We start from the raw sequence: 21,789 nt of genomic DNA, 5'->3' as shown, positions 1-21,789 counted from the left end.
TCAAATAATCTGCGTCTATATGCTGTACCTCTACGGCTATACCCACATTATAACAATTTATATACATAATTATCATATAATAGTAAAAAAAAATTATATATTTATATATTATACATATTATGAACTGTTGGCATTGTTATATTTTTATTTGATGTTTAACAGACTTTTTTTGTCTGGTGTGTAATTACAAAACAAAAATGAAACGTAGTCCGTCTCTGTTTGGGGACCATAAAGTACATCTCTCCGCTCGCAAACACGCACTCACACACACACACACACACACACACACACACACACATGAACTAATGTATAAAGGTGAATTGCGTCTGCGATATGACATAGTGGCGACAAACTGTTAGGTTGAGAATAATACTTCGAATAGTAATAATAATTACCTTTTGAACAATTGATTTTTAACGGTCCGGAAAGAGGAAAGTTTAATGATCCTTTGAGAGACGCACTGGGTGTCCCAATCCGAATAATAACGACGATTAATTAAAATACGCTGACGAATGCCGTACGCACATTTGGGTCGTTGTATATAAGGTGGAGTTATCTTCCGGAAACGATCACATGTTTTCGCGCAGTAGACGGGTGAGCACCGAAGCTCTAAACATGATACGTATCAATAAATTTACCCTGTTATTGGTGATGGTGTGTTCGTGTTGCGTGACCAGTATCAAGCTGGACGAGCTCAAGAACGATAAAAGTAAGTACGAAATGCCGGAAGTAGATCTCACTTATCGATATTATTATTTTCGTTAACTGTAATATACTATATAAAATATAAATTGTAACATATAAGCGTCATTTTGAGTAAAAGCAGATACCTAATTATGCCATGAGATATTCAATGTTTTTACTTTTAATCATCAATAGGATATGCAATTACAATATTAATAACATTGTTATTACTAAGTAGGGTATTAAAATATACTGTCGTACAATAATACCCATTATAATTTTGTGTATTTCTTAAATAATGATTTTACGTGTTTCTTTTCTCATAAATAATAAACATAGCTATGCCGTGTTTAAATGCTATGTAACAATAATAGTTTTAAATGACGTTACGATCTTTGCCTCAGACTGATACGCCCATATAACGCATTAACTGTACAATTACATTATTATTGACACTGCCAATATGTAAAATTAACCAACCTCCAATTGAACAGTATATATTACTATTATCATTATTATAATTAGGGGGAACGAGTTTTCGTATATAATTTCCACTCCTCCATAAACTTTTATAGATATTCTAACATCTGGTTAAATACATTTTTATTTTAAATTAGACAACAAATTAGAAAAATATTCAATTCAATATTATATTTATTAAAAAATATTTCGATAATGTCTTAGACAAATTATTTATTACTTATCCTTAAAATAATATGCCTATACCAACTTCAATAATATGTAAAATAAAATAACTTATAAAACAATCTATTAGTTCATAATAAAGTCATGAAGCGTGATGATACTCACAATATTTTATTAGTATAGAGATATCGAGTCGCTTACACCTTATAAAAAAATATGTATTTACACAACAATCCGTTCGTTAGAAGAAAATGATATTACAAGCTGTTTAAATTTTAGTTTGTTAATCTAAAAAACATTTTTAAAAGCAGTTTGAATTTTCTTGGTATACAATATCCATTATGAGTTTTTATGATTTCGAGAACAATTAATTATACATTTATGTGTTTTACTTTAGAATTGATCAAAGTTTTATAATTTTTCAACTCATGGTCTCTAATCCAATAAGTTTTGCTAGTAATGAAGTATAAATTGTCTAAATAGACAATTACCGTAAATAATGACACAACTATGCACAGTATCACAATCATTAAAGTACAAACAGTTTAACAGTTTAACAGTTTATCTTCACAATAACAATTAAATCTTAACATATCTTTATATATTATTTATATTATAATATAGCATATTATTTTACTGCCTATATTAAATTATTATTAGACAGTACGTACCTTTATTTTTTTAGTCGTATACTAGTTTATACACTAATGATTCGTATTATGATAAATTATGGACAAGACATTTCGGAGGTTTATAATATGGCCCCCAACATTGCAATTGAATAATATAGTTTATATTTTACTGCCATAATGTAGGCACTTCTGAGATAAGTTTTACTTCAAAAAAATAAAAATAGAAATAACAAATTATTCCCATCAATCCTGTTCCTGTGTATTGATTGAAATAAAAAGTTATGTTGTAAACAAATTTGGAAATGTATCATGCAATACGGACATTATTGACAAAAATCAGTAAGCTATATAAGTAGTACCAAACTACCTTAAGTATCTACTATACATAATTACACATACATATTATAATACATTATTCAGGTGACAGTACAGTTCAGGTACACTCGTACCAACTTTCGGCGCTTCTTTAAACATCTATAAAAAAAGGAAAAAAAACACTATAATTTCAGACCTGTTATATCAGAATCTATTTAAACCAGATCAGCTGGGTAAGAGCGGCGGCAGTAGCATACCGTCCACGAGGGCCGCCTCCAGACCCTCGTCCGGCGACCGCGACGGCGCTCCGGGACCGATGGCTAAGCACGCCGTCAACAAATCGTCGGCGGACGGTGAGGAGACGACGTCGAAGACGAGAGCTGTGCCGGCGGACGCTCAGCCGAGCGCCCTAAAGAGCACGATGAGTGAAAAACGGGCGGATAAGTGTAAGGAGAAGTGTCCGGCCAACATCAAAGAGTGTTGCCGAAACGCCATAGCAGGTATGTGCCTGACAATAATATACGATATAATTATGATGAGCGGCTGTATAGGTGTTTAAAATGAATGTTTTGTATTTTGTCCCGAACTATTTTTTCAACGTTTTCGACATCGATTTAAGGTATCATAATATTGCTTGTAGAACGATTTGCTATTCAAGCACTTCGGCATATTGCCTTGTACAGTTGTACCTTAGTTATGTACAGCTCGTGTGCCTATTTATATTTTAAAAACATGATTCCGGAAAATTAATAACATCGTACTATGTTATACCTATATTTTATATACGATTATTACGATTCAAGTCAGGTATTTTTTAGTTTTTACGAAGCTCAAAATAAAACTATGAAATATTTCTTGAAAATTATTTACTATTAAATGTAGGTAAATAAAGTTTTTTGGTTTTCACTTAGACGTTTCAATCTTTAGACTTCACGAATGACTGACGATTCTTCTATATTGTGGTTTCGATAATAATATATTATTTAAAAAATACTTACGCAAGTATGTATGCCAACATAAGTTATATCTAGTATGTGATACATGTTTGACGCGTATAAAATATATATGATTATTATAATATGGTAATAATATGTACACATTGTGTTATACCATAAATAGATTTCTATATGAACGTCGAACACATAATAATTACGTTATCTTCGGTTACAAGCAAAATACCCAATATAGTGTGTACACTGTACAATTTTGATACATTTCACTCTTGTTGGAACATCGGAATTTAAGAGGCAGTGTTAGTGTATAAATACTGATTTAAATGTACCTCATCATGAGTAAGAAAAATAAAATAAATAGATATTTCGTTTGTTCCCCGAGGCCATAATATTATGACAAATTGTGTATATTGTGTATACCTATACAGAAAAGTGCCTATCTATTATATAGATTCTATATTCGGAAAAACCATTCGAACACCAGTTATTATTTCGAAATGTAGAACTCTTTCTTTTTCCATATCTACTCAATGCACTTTAAACCACATATTTGACCGGGAAGTTAATAAACTTTGATTTGTGCCGCAGAAAAGAGTTGCCACAACGCCACCGATGACCCCGTATCATATTTTGTCAACCCAAGCTATCCAAATGAAGACTGGGACTCTTCTTTTTGCGACTTCCGTGTGGATATCAAGAACAGAAATGTGTGTCAACTGAGGTAAGCGATTTCATTAATTATATCAAGTGTCGAGTGTTAATGTAACGATGACATTGACACTCGACACTTGATGTTATTCGTTACACAATATTAACTACAATATAAGGTCAAATAGGGGATGATAGGAGGTGGGGTGGTACTTAGAGCAGTTTTAAAATTAATTTATAAATTACGGATGTGACTTAACCAAATTAATATAATAACCTGGCCTTATTCAATTTATTAATAAGAATATATATCATGCTTTCATATTTTTTTTGTGACTGTCCCAAATTACCTTAAGTAATAGGTGATAAAACAAACTTGAACTAGTCATAAAATTATATAATATCCTAGTTCTACTATTTAGAGGTGTGGTATCACATGGCACAAATAATAAGTTTTTAATGTATAAAATGAGGTAATTGGAAAAAAGTAGCCGGAAATTATAATTTAATTGATTGTGATTAAGTATTTTGTATTCATAATTCATATAATAAAGAAAAATTTCCTAACTTTTTAACAAAAATAGTTATAACTTAAAGTCATAAGGAAATATATCTTCTTTAATTAGCTCATTATCATTGATCGTTTACTTTCAATAATACATTAGACATTAGTACATTATATAAAAGTACTTTATTATTAAGCCTTAAATATTTTTTTAATTAAAATTATTATGTATTTATTTTGATTTAATTTTTTAGTTTACTACCTAATATTAGTTATTACAGTGCACACAATTTATTGATAATTAACACTAATTTTTCAGTTATGTTTTTCCCGGGCATTCATCAATCTGATTTGTGCCACGCTCATCAGTTGCACAGTGTTAACTGTTTGTTTTAAATTGTTACTTACAAAAAAGTCTTGGTTTTATTGTTCAATATTTAAGTATGTTATTATGTAGGTACTTGAAAGTTCACAAAGATAACTTCTTATACAAATAATTTAGATACCAAGTTAAAAGTTTGTACCATAATAGTTAAATCTTAAAAATAATATTATCTAGATCTGGACTCTAGAGTGTAATGATAATATATTTCCCGCGTGTAAAAAACTTTTTCCTCAACACTTTTTTTACAAAACTTTACACGATTGTCGATTGCAGTTTTTATTAGTTATATACTTGTATAAAACGTAGTTAATACTAACAACACGTCAACATGTTATTGTTTTGTCATTCCAGATTGGACCTGGAAGAGTTTTCGTTGAGGGGACCACACAAGTACTTGGGTAGTTGTCGACAAGACCGTCTAATCATATCTACCACATTGCCGAATGGCATTGGAATAACCGAATTGTGCGGAAATAACACCGGTCAACACTGTATGCAATTTTTTTCAAATAACTTGAATAATCGCTTCCTTAATACTCGATCCTCTATTATCAGTCCATTCACGTAGAATTTAACAAAATTGCATTTATAAATCTGAAACCGTGAGTTTTACGTGACGAATGTCATAAGGAAAACGTGTTGATAATATTTTTCTTTTCACGTTTTCTAATATTAATGAACAGCTCGTTCATAATAATATTTAGCTCTAAAAAAAATTACAATTACAGGGATTTAATCATATAATAAACCATTTACCAATTTAGAATTTAAATTATACTCTGTCCGAAAACAGGTGAGTTTTCACCTGGGCGAAATTCCTAGAATCACACATCGTTTGGGAAAATTTATAATGTCGTTTGGACGAATTTATTTAGATATGTCGTTTGGCTGAAAATTGAAATTGATATCGATGGGTACGTTACATGTATAATTCATTTTCCATTTTAGACGTTCAAGACTCTCAGTTAGTTTTAACTGGTATGGTTCAAAATATTTCTTGTGCCAATTCATATAAATGTTATATGGTATTGGCTTATAATTTTCGTTTATTTGTATAAAAAAATATCGTAAAAAAGCCAAACATATTAACACAAATAATTTTCTTAGCTTTGAGTTTGATATTAGATTACTTAATTTCTATTAATTTCTTTAATTCACTATAATATTAAGCTAACAACAATAAATCGATGTTTAACACAAATTTGCTGTTCGTCAGAAGATGAATACAAAATATAGTGTGTGCTGACACCTCGTGTTAAATACAAATTTACCAAAACGATGGATGCAATTACACCCTAAACATGATTCCATATTTTTATTATGCGTATAATAATATACGTGTTTTTGTTTCCAGTGTATTTCCCGGTTGACCCTAAAGCTGGTGGCTCGTCTGTAGCACTCATGATGATGACGTCGCAGTCTTCAAGATATTCGTGGAAGGTGCGTATCACCCAAATCGACTGCCTTGCCGATCCTCAGTCCGTCGGTGAGTTAATGTTTGATCAATCGATAAGTATTTAAATAAGATATTAAACTTTTATATAATATTTGCACACGTTTTCACATGCTAGCAAACAGTCTTGAAGTAAAACAAATATACCATGTCAATTGTATATATTGCAATCGAAAATATCGTTAAATCCTAGAAATATTATTGCACATAATATAAAAGTAACCCATATAATAAATATATAGGTTAATGCCTAAATTTATGACATTTAATTGATATGTAAATTCCAATATTGCCTATAATATTTTTAAATTCATTAGATGTAGGCACCTACGACCTACGCAATCTATACCTTGTAATATCGCATACCTTATACTTATATCTACATGGCGCAAACAATCATTATTCGTTTTAAAATATTAGCTTGATATTATGCTGATCTTACTACGAAGTATGCATAGTAATATTATATACCTATAGGTAGTAAGCATCATATTATACGATGTTTATCTATTATACTTATATAATAGGTATATCATTCACGTTTTATAATAATAACTTGCAGCAATGTAACCCCTCTCCCCCGGTGCTAGACATGGCATCGTGTCTGAGATCTCCAGAGCAAATTAAAATATAATATACCTTTACCTGTTTGTGCCCGTTTGCACTGTAGCGCCTACCGGATGTCTACAATACCATACCAGCCTCAGCGGCACCATACAGAGCTTCAACTACGCAGGCGGTATGTACCAATCAGGACTTGACTACGCGGTGTGTATCAAACGGTCGGTGAACACTTGTCGGGTCGAATTCCAGCAGGTGCCCGGCTCTACGTTCGGTATAAACTCTATGGAAGGTCAGTTCATGAAATAATATATTATTATAATTGTATCAGTATATTATTATCATGGATACTACCTATATAATCGGGAACCGGAATCGCCCCGTATTCAAATAATAAGCGCTTTGTAGTGATACACTTATCAATGAAAAATGTTTATTCGTTTGTTCTCGCTGTTTCGAAACGATAACATCCGTAACGTTTCGTATATGATATGATATGATATGGACGTGTGTAGCTGGAAGGAATCTGGTTGTAAAAACCAAATTTGTCCCATATAAACTACGTCAATAATAATTGTTAAAAACTTAACAACATTAATACTTAGGTAGGAGTGTTCTTCAGTAATAAATAATAACAATCAATGGATTGTTCTATTCGTATTGCAATATTGTGTAAAACGTAACACTAAGTGATTTTTTACTGTTCATAATATGACCGTTGAAACTTGCTTTCATTCCTATTTAATTCAATTTAATATAAATAGGTATTTTCAATTTTCTATGGTAAAAACAAAACTTGATCACGCTCGATAAACGGTACACACAATTTTGAACCGATATCATAACCGACAAGTTCACTGCATTATAATAATATCTACATATACAGTTGATATATGGAAAAATAACACTCTTAAAATAATCTTTTATGTTTATCTGTTAATTAATATTGCCTATATTCCTATAATTGTCTTTCATTACTGCAGGCTTTGATCGAAATCTATCCTATTAAGTTTGTCATACAATTGATGCTGTGTGGCCTATTACTTATACAATACAAAACATAACATTATAACTATTATGTATAGGCAATAAATAACAAGCATTATTCAGAGGCGAATTATAGTTGACGATATTTCATTTGGCCTGGTTATAAAAACCCAAAATCGTTAATAGGGGACTGGGACACGTGGTCCGTGTCTATGCTGCTTAGTGCTTACTCGACTCGGAGGTGGATGACGCGAGAGCGCATATAATTACAATAAAAATAATATCTGGTTGTCCGTCTAGACTTTTAGAAATGTAGAATAGGTACTAATAAGTTATTCCGGTAGGGTTATATGGCAGGTACCAGCTCGCGTTCGTCCTTGTATAGGATTTTCATTTTGGCGGCCTAAAACCACTACTTACAATTATAGGTTCAGTAGATAATCACCCACACACGCTCATGCCTATTTCTCTCGTTGTATGTACTTTGGAACGCACTCTATACTATTATAATATAATTTTCTGTATATTCTGAAGTAAATACTATACGCGGAACGACGTATCGTTATCCGATGAAATCTGAACTATAATGGATTGACTGCAACCAGTGCAACCGCATATGTACGTATACGTATATATATATATGGTTTGAAAAACTCGCAACTTTCGAGAGCCAGGCTGTGTGCTTCCCACGACATTGGGTAACAAATAAACTGTTCTCTATTCATTTACCGTGTTCAATAAACTATAAACTTCTTATTTTCCCTCTGCGGTGAGTCGGTGACCAAACATCCGACTTTTTGCATTCCCTTCGAACGTAAATGTAGGTAATAGGTATAACGTATACACTATATGCACTAGCTATTAGCATATAGATTATAGACACTAGGCAATGTAGCTACAACAGTACATAATATTATGGTCATAAATATGTGAATATTGCATTTTAATATACATTAATATATTATGCTATACATTAAAAATGCCAAGATTTTAAAATACTGTATTATTTACGAAAAAAAGTGGTGATCGCATGCTGGGTGAACTAACCTGTATAGTGTATACCTACTGGTGTACCTATATATACCCTCGCATAAAAAAAATCATTGAAAACTCTTAAACATTAGCATATTCATGTATATTGCGTGCTTATATAATCCTATATATAAGCACGTTATATATAACTGGCTAGTTTATGTATGCAAGTTCACTTGGGTATAATATAAAATAATAAACGTGTACCTATGCTTGTTTGATGCAGGACCGTCGCTCGAAGAAGGCATCGGACGGGCGGGAGAAGTGAGTTGTGATCTCGTTACACATGACTACTTGCACATTCCCGGAGGTATGTTGGACATTGGCGAGGAGATATTAGCGGCTACTGGAAACGTGGAGGTGTATACGCCGACGGCGGAAAAATTCTGCGGACGGAGTTTGTCAGGCCTTGCCATTCAGGAATTTGCAGAAAAAATCAAAATAAACGACCCTCTGGGCGCACAGGACAACAACACAATTGCAACTCCGGTGACGTGTAAGTAATCGATCCTCTATCTATTTTTTATAAATCACCGTAACGCATGGAGAAAAATACAATATTATTAAACTATTTAATAAACAACTAAAACTTAGTTGTATTTTATATCCGCTCGTCGATCTGTGGGAGGGAGGATTGGTCCCCACAAGAAAGTAGGTACCTGTTGACCTGTTGATATCAAAATAACTAAATTGGTAAACCTCAAAAGTATTTGGATCAAATAAAAATATCAAATAATATTAGTATTGTAAATAGCAGATGACATACCTACCTAATTTCATATTTATTGATGAATGTAATTGTATAAATGAAATGCTTTAATAAAATGTCCAATCAATAAGATATTATTGTATACCATGTTGAATATACAAAAATGGCTTACCTATTATTTTATTAACTATATTCTATTAGCCTATAGGTAGAATTCCATATTTTTTCAAAGTATACTGATCAAATAGTGATCAAAGTATTAATAAATGCTACAATTTAGATACTTATAAAATATATATTATACTACTGCAGTTCTGCAGGACCTATATATCACCGACTCCACCCGAGAAAAAATGAGCGAACATATAAAATAGGACGCTATATCGGTGGATCTCGATTTTAGTGTACCTACCTAAAGTTACCAAAGTTAACGGGAAAATCGACATTGCTATTATACCTTGTTAACTAATTCATCCCAGATAGGCAATCCGCCTGCGGTGGATAAGATATAGTAGTTGAATGTTGGTTTATTTTCTAACCTTGGTCAAACTACTAAACTCTTTTGATATCTCTAAGAAAAGTCTCAGAAACTTTCGTCAAAATCGATCCAATAGTTTTTTAGTCTATAAGTTACAAGCATAAGAACATTGCATTTTGTTGTATATTTGAAAAGTAACAATAAATGTTCTTAATATAGTTTTATTTTATTTTAAAGGTTAGTTCGTTATAGTCCATATCAATTTTTAAAAAAATATTTATTCTGTAGCTTATAACAAGTCTATATATATTCATTATACAGGTGTACAAAAAAATATTTTACGTTCATGAGCCAAAACAAAACAAATGCTTGAACCACCAACTTCGCCAACTTACAGGAGTCGGTTTTAAGAATAATCTTAAAACACCCTCTGGCTCTCAATTAATTAATTTATTGAAGTCTGTCCAGTAGTTTCTGAGATTAGAGCGTTCAAACATATACAAACACTTCAGCGTTACAATATTAGTATATACTTACTATATATTGATATGAGTTCAATTTTTTTATGTTTAGTATGCTGTTTTTCTGCAGAAAAATGAAATGAAATGAAATTGCAACAACCACTAAGTATACCCTCCCATATACACCTGTATACTGTATAGTAGCAACGAGAGTGATTTGTTTTAAAAGTAACACTGGAAGAATAGGGTTTTTAAATTTTAATTTAGAGAGAAACATACAAGATGTAAATTTATGAAAACCGTGGAAAGTAAATCGTCATAATAAAATGCATAATAAGCAAAAGTTAATTTAGTGTTAAATTATAAAGGTATTTTGTTTTTAATGATGTGATTCGTTGTTTTCATAATGAGTAATGACTGCTGAATAATAAAAACATCATAAAATCCAAAACGTCATAACACTATGCCACTATAGCAGGTACTGTACATAGGTACATACAGTATACGTAATATACTAAACTATAGGTAGGTACCACCGTATATATATACGTGTATATAATAAATTAGTCTCTCCGAGAAAACGTTGAAAAACAGTAACACTCAAATTGGAAAAAAAGTTATGTGAATAGTAGTTTTTTAAAGACAATTACCGCAAAAACGAAAGCGACTGAACAGTTAGCCAAATCAACGTTGTATGTTTATTATTGTAGCCTTGTAGATAGCCCGCTAGAATCCATGGAACTCGGTAATTTACGGTTTCAAAAAATACAATAAATTAATTTTTACGTTTCAGCTTATGCATCTGGACCGATCATAGTCAGATTCCATACGGACAGTGTAACCGTCAAAGAAAGAGACATTGGATTCTCGATCGCCTACCAACAACTCGGCACAGGCTGCAACAAGAACAAAATCAGACGATGATTTCTGAGTTCCTCTCTTTATTGCGTGTTCAAAATATAATTTATTGGCGATCAGATATAATCTATAATATACGTGTATATATAAATATTTTAATAATTTATTTGTTAATTTTTCCTTGTATAAATATATGATTAAAAAAAAAGAAAATCCGATTGTACCTATATTATGTTTGTTTCATTTTTGACAATAATAACTGAAAGTACAATTTTATTGTTTGTTATTGATTAATTTATTGTTATATAACACCTATATATGCACTAATATTTGATATGGTTTTGCGTAAACTATAAACGAATCTATGAATCTATATGTTCCGACATTAGGAAGTTTCTCCCAGGAAAAGATAAAAACATCAACGTATGAAAATTAAAAAATTATCTCTAGTCTATATTTTTTTTAATTAAAATTAAAAATAGTTTTTTTTTCAAAATTAAACTAACTAATTTCAGAAATCTGTTTTAAAAAAAAATTATATTTATTCCGATTTTTCGATTCAGTCATCGCATTCAGATTTAAGTTTATTAGAGTAAATAATTATTTGTTTTCTATTGCTCAGTGTCTTATCAATACCCTATGAAAATTCCCGTGTGCGATTATATTAATGGCATATATACACTATTGCTCTTTTAAATACATTTTCTGATTATCCAAATCCCAATTGTTTGGCCAGTGAAAATTTGTAATGCCATCTAATATCTATAAGTGTACATCAAATTAATACAAATAAATAATAGTTAAAGTTTAAACTATAGGTAGTATATTCTAAATTCACCTTTCAGAAGTAGAAGTATTATTTGTTCGTCCAATTTCTAGTTGTGTTTCGGAACTCATATTTTAATAGAGCGGATGAGGAAATGTTGGTGGAGTTCGTACGAGTGGTGCAGAATGCGTATGTTTGCATATGTTTTATATTTTCCATTTACAAAATTTGAATCAAAATAATGCAATACTTTTGTATTATTATACGCATAGGTTAGATACGCATTATATTATATGTATGAATTATGATCATGTTCGCCCTATGCCACCGAATACAAAGCTAGAGTGAATTCGCCTATTACCAAACTTTAGGTTAANTATGTGACTGTGCGTGTGTGTGATTCGGTCGGTGGAGGAGTGGTGGTACGAGGTAATATAATAATAATAATATTTATTCGTTGGCTTGGACAAGTATACTACGGACAAAACTTTAAAAAAAAAAAACGTTACAGATAATAACATAATATTATATAAAAGTCAATGACAGTATAAAATACAATACAAACATAATATATATACCACAACAAATTAAAAACTAACATTTTAAACTATATTAATTTCGAATTTTATTTTTAATATTTAAACACTATTTGAACTTTTGAAACAGGTGAATAATCAAATTCAATGGAATGTCAATAGATTTAAATTTAAAAGTATGTACAACTATTTCAAATCAGTACAGTTCTTCCGTAATCTATGCCCATGCGCATTAATAGTTTCTACCAATTCTGCTAGCTATCGCACGTATGGCACCGTCTAATCTTATAAACAACACGTACGACTTAATATAGTAATATACTATGATATAAGCACCAATTAAGATAGTACTAAATAGAAACTATCTTAATTTGTGGTTATAAGTGATAAGTGTATTATACTAATTTCTATCTTGGCTAAATTCACTGGTTCTCAACTTGGTTATGTGTGTGTTACATCACGCTGCCTGATTGGAAGTGTTGTCCACCCACTGCAAAACGCAAACAATCCTACGTCATAATCAATGAATTAACCATAATAATCATAGTAAAAATATTCCTACATCGGCTGTAGGATATTTCATTTAAGATGAGAACGTATCAATGTATTTAGCCATGATCTATATTGCAATTACGATAATATTATAATCTATAAGACTATAAGCATTTAGAAGATGTCAATTGTCATTTGTCAATCGCACTATTTGTTTTCTCTCTCTCTCTGACCCACTAGCAACATAGCAAATTTACATTTTACTGAACCATGTGTTTAATACTAGAGTGAATTCGCCTATTACCAAACTTTAGGTTAAGAACACTACCTGTAGCCATATGTTGGCTATTTTATGGTATTTAATCTTTGTGTAAGTCATGAGCGTGCAAATGTTTGCAATTTAAAAATGCTTATAAATTGTATAAAAATTAAAATATCGTAAAAAGACGAAAGTGGCGACCACGTGTAATATTCTTAGTTTAAAGTTTAATATTAAAAGTAATGCAACACACGGTTGATTCTGCAGCAAAATACAAATTTGGTATATAACACACGAGTCAGAGAGAGAAGAAAAATGGTGCCCTGACATCTTCTGATAAAAATAAGGAAAAAAATAAACATATGAAGAGTGAAGACTAGAAAAAATCTACTGATTTAGATATAATAGTTTAGATATATCTACAATCCTCGTGTCTATAAGCCATAGGGATACAGAGTAAAGCAGCAGAAAAGGTAATTTTAAGTAAAATGTATTATTTAAAGTAAAATAGATAATACCTATAGGCTATAATTATGTTTGTCAGAAACTTATTGATACGCATGACCCCTGCAGAAATATGACCGCACCCAACCATAAGTTTATAACAGTGTCATGCCACCGCCTGCTACTCATGCTCAGTGTCAGTCGCTCAGGTAATAGGTAGTGTAGCGGAATAATGTTGGTTGTTATGTGGTTGAATGTCGATTGTGATTAATTGCCTTTTTTTACATTTTACTACTCCTACTATAAAATTATTATTAGTAAGTTGCTAGTGTTGCTACTTGCTATAGTTATTGGTTAACATTTTATAAAATTACATTGATTTTTATTTGTGAACATGAAGGCACCCGGAGTTATATCTCTGATTGCCATTACTTTATCAGTGGGTAAATAAACTATATACAAGTGACAACTGTTTTCCAACGTGTGGTTTTAAATAAGTATTTTTTTCACGTAAAGGTTTCTCAATATTCAATGAATGGGAAAAAATCGTAGAAATATTTAGTGAATTATCAGGAAACAAACCAATGACAGCAGGCGGGTTTAATGATGAAGTGTTTGAAATATTGCGACGAGAAAGAGAAGCAGAAGAACAAAGTACAGAAACAAAAAAAATAAAGACAATATCAAACGACATCGGAAGATAATTAACATCTAAAATGTATTGTATATATATATTATGCTTATTACTTTTAATACACTAAATTTAAATCACATTAAAAACCGTGTTTTTATAACTAATTAAGGATAAAAACATCTTTTTTAATGTGATTTAAATTTAGTAGAAGATGATCAACTTCTAAAATGTATTGTATATATATATATTATGCTTATAAGTTATAACTTTTAATACACTAAATTTAAATCATATTTAAAAAACGTGTTTTTATGCTTCATTAGTTATAAATTTATTATTATTAAGAGAACGTTATTTGTTGCTTCTAGCTGTCTTACAAACGTGCATCATGGCAAGTTATAGGTACATTCATAATAATATATTTTGGTATATAACTCTGTAACTTCTAAAATTAGAGTGAATTTACCTTTTATACAATTTTAAGACAAAAATATTATCATTCATCTAGGGCTTCTCTGAGGATTTTAATGATATTACTGTTTTTAAGTAAGTTATTCTAGTTTTAAACTGTACATTGTTTGGTTATAACATTGTAGTCATAACTTACTTAAAAATAATAATATCAATAAAATCTTCCAAGACGCCTTAAAAAATATTATTACCTTTAAATTGTACAAGAGGTATTATTCACTCTAATTTTAGAAATTACAGAACACAATGTGTTATTGAGAACGTAACATTTGTCATGTTGTATACACGTTTTTTGTAAGACGGAGACAACTGCAAATGCCCGAGTAGCGTCTTCATTAATAATAATAATAATAATATGGTAGGTAGTAGGTACATGTTTAATTGTAATTTTTATAAGAATCGTAATGATAGTAAACTAACCAGAAATATTTTATAAATAAAAAATAACACTAATGACTAATGAGTAAGTTAATCAAAAATGTCCAAACCATAACTTATTGAGCCATGGTCCAAACATTTTAGTTAAGTACCTACCCAATATTCATTTTGTACATTCTATTTCATTAGACTTAACCTATCAACAGACAAAAAATTAAAATCGATAAGTATTGTAATAGTATAAATTAATATCTAGTCTCATAATTATCTATATTTTATTATTCTATTATATTGCTGTATTTGTAAATATTATTGTCTTCTGTTTAATTGTTATCTAGAATGTCGTACTATTTTAATCTGCATTATACATAGACAGTGTCATAATATAGTACCTACCTACTTGTTATCTGTACTGTTTACTCTAATGCTATACATAAAAAATGGAAAACCCGTATATTTTCAATTTTGTAATAAATAATTTGTAACTATTGCGGGAACATTCATGAAGTTAAATTATTTGTAGAAAAAATAACAACATTCATCAAAAGTGTTAAAATTGAAGATAGACCAGGTATTTACACCCGTTCTTGAATCGCAACGAAAAACTGGATTTATAGTCAGTTTAAATAGTATTCTACAGTTATATACTTTATATGTAGAAACTGATGAAGTACAACATATGGAAATTTTTAAATTTAGCCAAGATCACCTTGAATTATTTTTTGGTAGTTTAAGGGCCCAACAATAATCTAACAGTGAGGCAGTTTCGTTCAGCATATCGGAAATTGCTCTATGGGTTGTACACGCGGCCATATAGATAGGTCTGGCAACTCAACAGCGTTTGTATGTGCCATGTGGTCAGGATGTGCTGTTGTTGTTGTAGTCACATCAGGAGAATGCTTAGTGGCGCTATTAACATTCATAATATAGAATTCTAAGTATTACACACTTACTATTTTGGTAAGATAGATGGCGAAACAATCATAATATACAAGCTATCATCTTTAGGACATATTATGGTCTTGAATTATATAACTATCTAAAAATATTATTTATTAAATATTAATATTATAAATTATTTGAGTAGGTATCCAATTTATGGTGAAAATTAGTTAATATATAGTTTTCTTGTTCTTTAGTTTCTAGCTCTTGAAAATAATAAATTTAATAATGCCTATTGCCTAGAGTATGTGTAATATGTAAAGAAAAAAAAAATGTTTTAACACTTGGTAGAGTGCCGATCAATTTAGCCCAAAAATGGCAAGATGTTTTTGGTAGGTACTCGAAAAACATTAATTCTAAAATCTGTAAGCCGTGGTTGTACCACAGAATAGATTAAATGTACCTAACCTAACCTAATAACCTAACCTATAACGAGCGTCTCGGGAGCAAAATTGCGCAACCAATCAGAGGTGTTCACATTTCTTATCAATATTTGTTAAAATCACATTTCTTATCATTCGTTATACAAATATTATAACATGATAATAATTTATATTGTAAATTGTAATATGCGGTGAATGGTAATATATAATATATTGATATTATTTTAGTTACAAACTTAGTACTTCAGTTACTTCACTTTTACTTGCAATAAGGGACGATAATACTCCTATTCCAGCTTCTAATTGGTTTTTTATTTGAATTAATTGTTCATGTTCTTTGTCCGTATTTGTTTTTACTATTGATTTTTCAATTAAATTTATTTCTGCAGCAGGAATTAGAATTTTTTTTTCTTTTTCACACAAATTATTTTGAGTATTTGATACAGAAAGATTAGCACAGGCATGAATATGCTTGCATATATTTAATTTAATTATATAATCACTACATTCACAAGTATAATTATGAATGCATATATTACACATGCGACAAACTAATCGACAGTCTTCAGTGTTACACACATCTATAGTGTGAATTACTTCATATGCCATATTTGTTTTTTTAGCAGATATCTCCCAACGATTATCATCAATTACTTTAATAGTTTCAGGGTTTATTTGTACTCCAATATTATGACTCTTAATTATATTTTCTTCTTTAGCAGTATATTTATTTTTAACCAATTTAATAAACCTCTCAAAAATTGTATTTCTTGTGAATTTCAAAAGCGCATTTATACAGGTATCTAATCGCTTATTTTTTTTACCATGTAAATAATAATATTTTAAGCACTTATGCACTGACTCCAAGTACATGTTTGTGTTAATACCACAGTTTCTTCGGTGAATATTTAGTAAATCGCATTTACCATGAAGAGTTGCAAACGTTTTTTGTTCATTTAGTAATCTCACACCATGGTCTGACTCTATATGACATTTTAACATTTTTTTGTTGGTGAATAATTTATGACACGACAAATCAGGGCATTGCACGCTATTAATATTTTTTGATTCCTTAGATCCACAAGTAATTGAATGTCGCTTTAAAGTTCTTTTGTAACTGAAATATTTATTACAAACTAAGCACTTAAGCTCTTCCATGTTACCGGTTCCAATTTCCAACTCTTCCATATTATTATTATAATTAAAAGTAATTACCTAATAATAGTTAATAATAATATTAATAATTAAGTATAACACCTGTAAGATTATATCACAGAATAAAATAATATCAATATATTATCACCTCATTGTCAACAAAGATAAGAAGTGTGATTTTAACAAATATTGATAAGAAATGTGAACACCTCTGATTGGTTGCGCAATTTTGCTCCCGAGACGCTCGTAACTAGCACAGGACTAGATAGCCGACTCCTTACGATCATTGAAGTCTGGCAGCCATATGCAGTTTGGGCAATGTTTACACTTTGTTATCATTATCAATCATTGTGATAAGTAATTTATTATAAAAAATCGAATTTCAATTTCAAACATTTAGCATCACCTATGACCTATTAAGTATTAATATTTAATTATTATTATTCTATTTGTCTAAAATTAATATTTATCATTGTATAACACTCCAGTACTACTACTGAGTGCCCACTGCCAGTGGTGTATATTGGCCTGTACAAATTTAGCACTTGCACCACCAGAAACTGAACATAACATTTACATAAGGTTATAAAATTATTGTAAAAAAAAAAATACGATTTAAAGAACCTACATTTTACAATAAAAAAAATATAGTTATACAATTAAGTACAAAATATTAATTAATACATAATATAAAATTACCAAGTTAATGGTTAGAAAATAAAATTAATTTGTTAAACTTATGTCTTTTACTTGTAGTATTTACTAATGCTGAATAATGTTTACCAAATGATTTTAATCTCACACTTAAATACCTATTTATTAGCAAGGAAATCAAAATCATTTTATGGGGTCGTTCCAAAATACTGCTGTTACAATCTAATTTACTAAATATATTATAGTCAAGAGACAACTTATTACTACATTGATACATTATTTTTTTATTTAAATCAGGTATGTTAAGGGTTGTAAGATTATTAGTTAAANTTTAGTACATTTATTGGAACAACAATTAACATGGACTTATGATGATAATAGACATAAATATCTCTCTGTGTTATATAATTATCAAATATAACAAAAGCTATTAATATATATTAGATATTAATATTCAATTTATAATGTATACAAATATTTTGTATTTACATGTGTTTGTTTAATGATAGCACAAGTCAATTCATTTTATTTTATAACAATTAATAAGCGTTTTAAACAGAATAAAAATCCAAAATAGCTATAATTTTGATGGTTAAATGTAATTAGATCAAATTATCCATGAAGTAAAATAAAAACTTAAAGTAATTAAAATTTACATATATTAAAAAATGTTAAGAATTCTAATCAAAAAATATTTCTTATATAACTTAAAATGTTAATATGTAGGTAATATATATATTTTTTAATTATTTCAGCATCAAATACAAGGTTAGGTTATCTTAAAAGTTATTCGGATAGTTTTGATATTTACATTTGGCTTATAAGTTATAATATATTAAAGTTGTAAGTACACCTATATTTGAATTTTTTTTAAGAAACTAATTATTTTATTTGTATCATATAATTGCTTTATTTGCTCCAAATATGTTGTCTACAATGAGATATTCTTCTCTAGCCTTTGTTAACTTTTTTGTAAGGTTATCCAGCTTGTATATACTTGGTGCCATTTTGAGTTCCATAAATTAGTACACAGTAAATAGTAATACAGTATATACGTGTATCTTCAACATTCAAGTGTGTATGAACTGGTGACAAAAAGAAACATAATAAGTCACAGTTAGGATTATTAACTAATAATAATATATTATATTATGAATAAATACAAATTATTATCTAATTATATTTACACAGTCAATCTAATTTTGCTAATTATTAATTATTATAATATAATATTATATAATATATATTATTATTTATTACATACATACCCAATAAAATTATAAAACTTCTATATATAATAATAAAATAAAGAGTTTTGGAGGTTAATTGATAGTGTTTGAATAATTTGATAAATACAAATTTCAATTGTTAATTTAGGGATATGTAAACATTAAGTGGTAAGGAATTAATACAATAATTATTCCCTGTAGTCGGCCTGTACAGTAATATGTTTTAAATAAAGGCGCCATAATCGTTGCTCACGAACCGATTGCATGAATCCGAACCAACACGAACAAACACGAATGCACAACTGCAGTATGCACAAAAACACAAGGCGATGCACATGCGCGAACTAGGACGAAAACACGGTTCGTGTTGAGCATACTTCTTATTCCTTATACTATGTTTATTATAATGGATGATACGATATGATAACAACTTTGTTTTTGATAATAACAAAATGATAACGACGGTGGTGGTCTAATCGACTGCGTATAGACAGTCCCCTTTTTAGCACGGTTTTTAACTATCATAGCTTTTTAGTATAGGAATAGGACATCATTATATAGGACAATCATTCCACAGTATTACGATATGAAAATAAACTGATTACACCTGTAAAAGTAGTAAGTATAAACCACATACAGCTACAACTTACAACTTTAGTTTTCAGCTCGGACATACATAGTGGTTTCACATTGGACTTATAAATAACTATTGCGTATTATTGTTTATTATATTAAATTGTTCGATAATCACTTCAGTTTCAGATTCAGACGTTCAAGAAAGATAAGTCAGAATAGATTAATTTATTCTGAGGTTCAGTCTCCAGTTGCTACTTGCTCTTGTACTATTTTAAATAGTATAGTGTTTCATTAAATCACTTTAATTTGTATTTTACAAACATGGACAAGACAGTAGCGCTAAGGAATGGCAGTAGTATATTGCTTTTGATTTCAGTTCTCCTAGGAGCTGGTAAGTAGACTACCTACAAATTTCAACTGTTTTCCAACATTTTGTTTAAACCAAACCTAACTTAAAGGTATCCAATTATGGCAGAATAGAGAAACAATTCTAGAAAAACTAAAAAAAATGTTTAACCAAAGAAACAAAACAAAACATCCAGAGATGTATGATTTTTTAGCAGAATTGCTTGAACGAAAAATTGAAGAGGAAAAAAATAAATGAAGACAATATCAAATTCCACCAGAAGATGATACACCTTTAAAGTATATTATATATTTTTTATTTTTATAACATTGAGTTAAGAACATTTTAATTATAATTAAAAATTATAAATTAGTTAAACCGTTCATGATATTTATTTTATTGGAACACCTAATAAATAGTAAATCCTCTTGGTCCATGATAAGTAATATCAGAATCAGAATGATACAAACTAAGTAGGAATATTTTCTAATAGATGATAAATAATTACACTTATGAATTGGTTTGATGATTAAATTAATGAGCATTGTCTAATTCACTTCAATTTACATTATGCGTGTCTTCTAAATTACTACTACCTAAAGTACTAAAGCTACAGGAAAGTAATATTATCTACAAATTGATGAGGTATGTCTTATACTCTTATTATCATAAGCATAACTAGAGAGGGGAAATATAAGTTAGGCCCCTTCAGCCCTAGAATTTTTTATAATAAGTTAATTATTATGTAGAGGGCTCCTCTCTCCCCCCCTCCCCCCATAAAGAAAACTTGTTATATAAATTATCAATAAATGTACTATTAATATTTTATTTTATTTTTAAAATGCGTGTGTATAATACAAATCTAAAAAAAGTGGTAAGAGGATGTAAAAATTAAATTATAAAATATATTATTTTAGTTACAAATTTATTCAAGCTTTTTATTTAATTTTCTTAAAATATAAGTGAAAGTTAATGCATTTTTTTGGTTTACATAATACATAATACATTAATCATTACTGATTAAGCATCCACTCAATGTTACCATATCTTTTTAAAATGTCTTCTTCATTTAGAAAAATTGATGAATCTATTGCAATTGCTTTAGTAAACATTTTAAAGAATCAATCTGGCATTGCTGAAAATGTTCTACCATTTGATGTGGTACTTGTTGGTACAGAAAGTGATAAATGTAGCATTTTATATAAATTTGGAAAAACA

General features: G+C 29.6%; 2 protein-coding genes across 3 annotated transcripts; one reads left to right on the top strand and one right to left on the bottom strand.

Moving 5' to 3' along the window:
* Window positions 1-141: 141 nt before the first annotated feature.
* Window positions 142-11,474, top strand: LOC111042261. 2 transcript variants are annotated; one of them, XM_022326806.1, is made up of 8 exons: window positions 142-709; window positions 2,501-2,776; window positions 3,818-3,950; window positions 5,119-5,258; window positions 6,122-6,253; window positions 6,891-7,073; window positions 9,027-9,296; window positions 11,242-11,474. In XM_022326806.1, exons 1-8 carry the CDS (start codon window positions 574-576, stop codon window positions 11,370-11,372), a joined length of 1,401 nt encoding a protein of 466 aa, XP_022182498.1. In that variant the 5' UTR covers window positions 142-573; the 3' UTR covers window positions 11,373-11,474. The 2 variants fall into 2 exon arrangements, with proteins under 2 accessions (XP_022182498.1, XP_022182497.1); XM_022326805.1 differs by having other exon boundaries at window positions 2,471-2,776; window positions 11,242-11,372.
* A 5,365-nt stretch (window positions 11,475-16,839) lies between these two features.
* Window positions 16,840-18,328, bottom strand: LOC111042260. Its single transcript, XM_022326804.1, has 2 exons — window positions 17,115-18,328; window positions 16,840-17,021 (listed from the first exon to the last, which is right to left on the bottom strand). The coding sequence occupies exons 1-2, from the start codon at window positions 17,797-17,799 to the stop codon at window positions 16,840-16,842; spliced, it is 867 nt and encodes a 288-aa protein (XP_022182496.1). The 5' UTR covers window positions 17,800-18,328.
* Window positions 18,329-21,789: the final 3,461 nt, after the last annotated feature.

This window comes from Myzus persicae, unplaced genomic scaffold, assembly GCF_001856785.1.
Source record: "Myzus persicae strain clone G006 unplaced genomic scaffold, MPER_G0061.0, whole genome shotgun sequence".
Taxonomy (NCBI): Eukaryota; Metazoa; Arthropoda; class Insecta; order Hemiptera; family Aphididae; genus Myzus; species Myzus persicae.
This window is presented reverse-complemented; position numbering and strand designations above follow the sequence as displayed.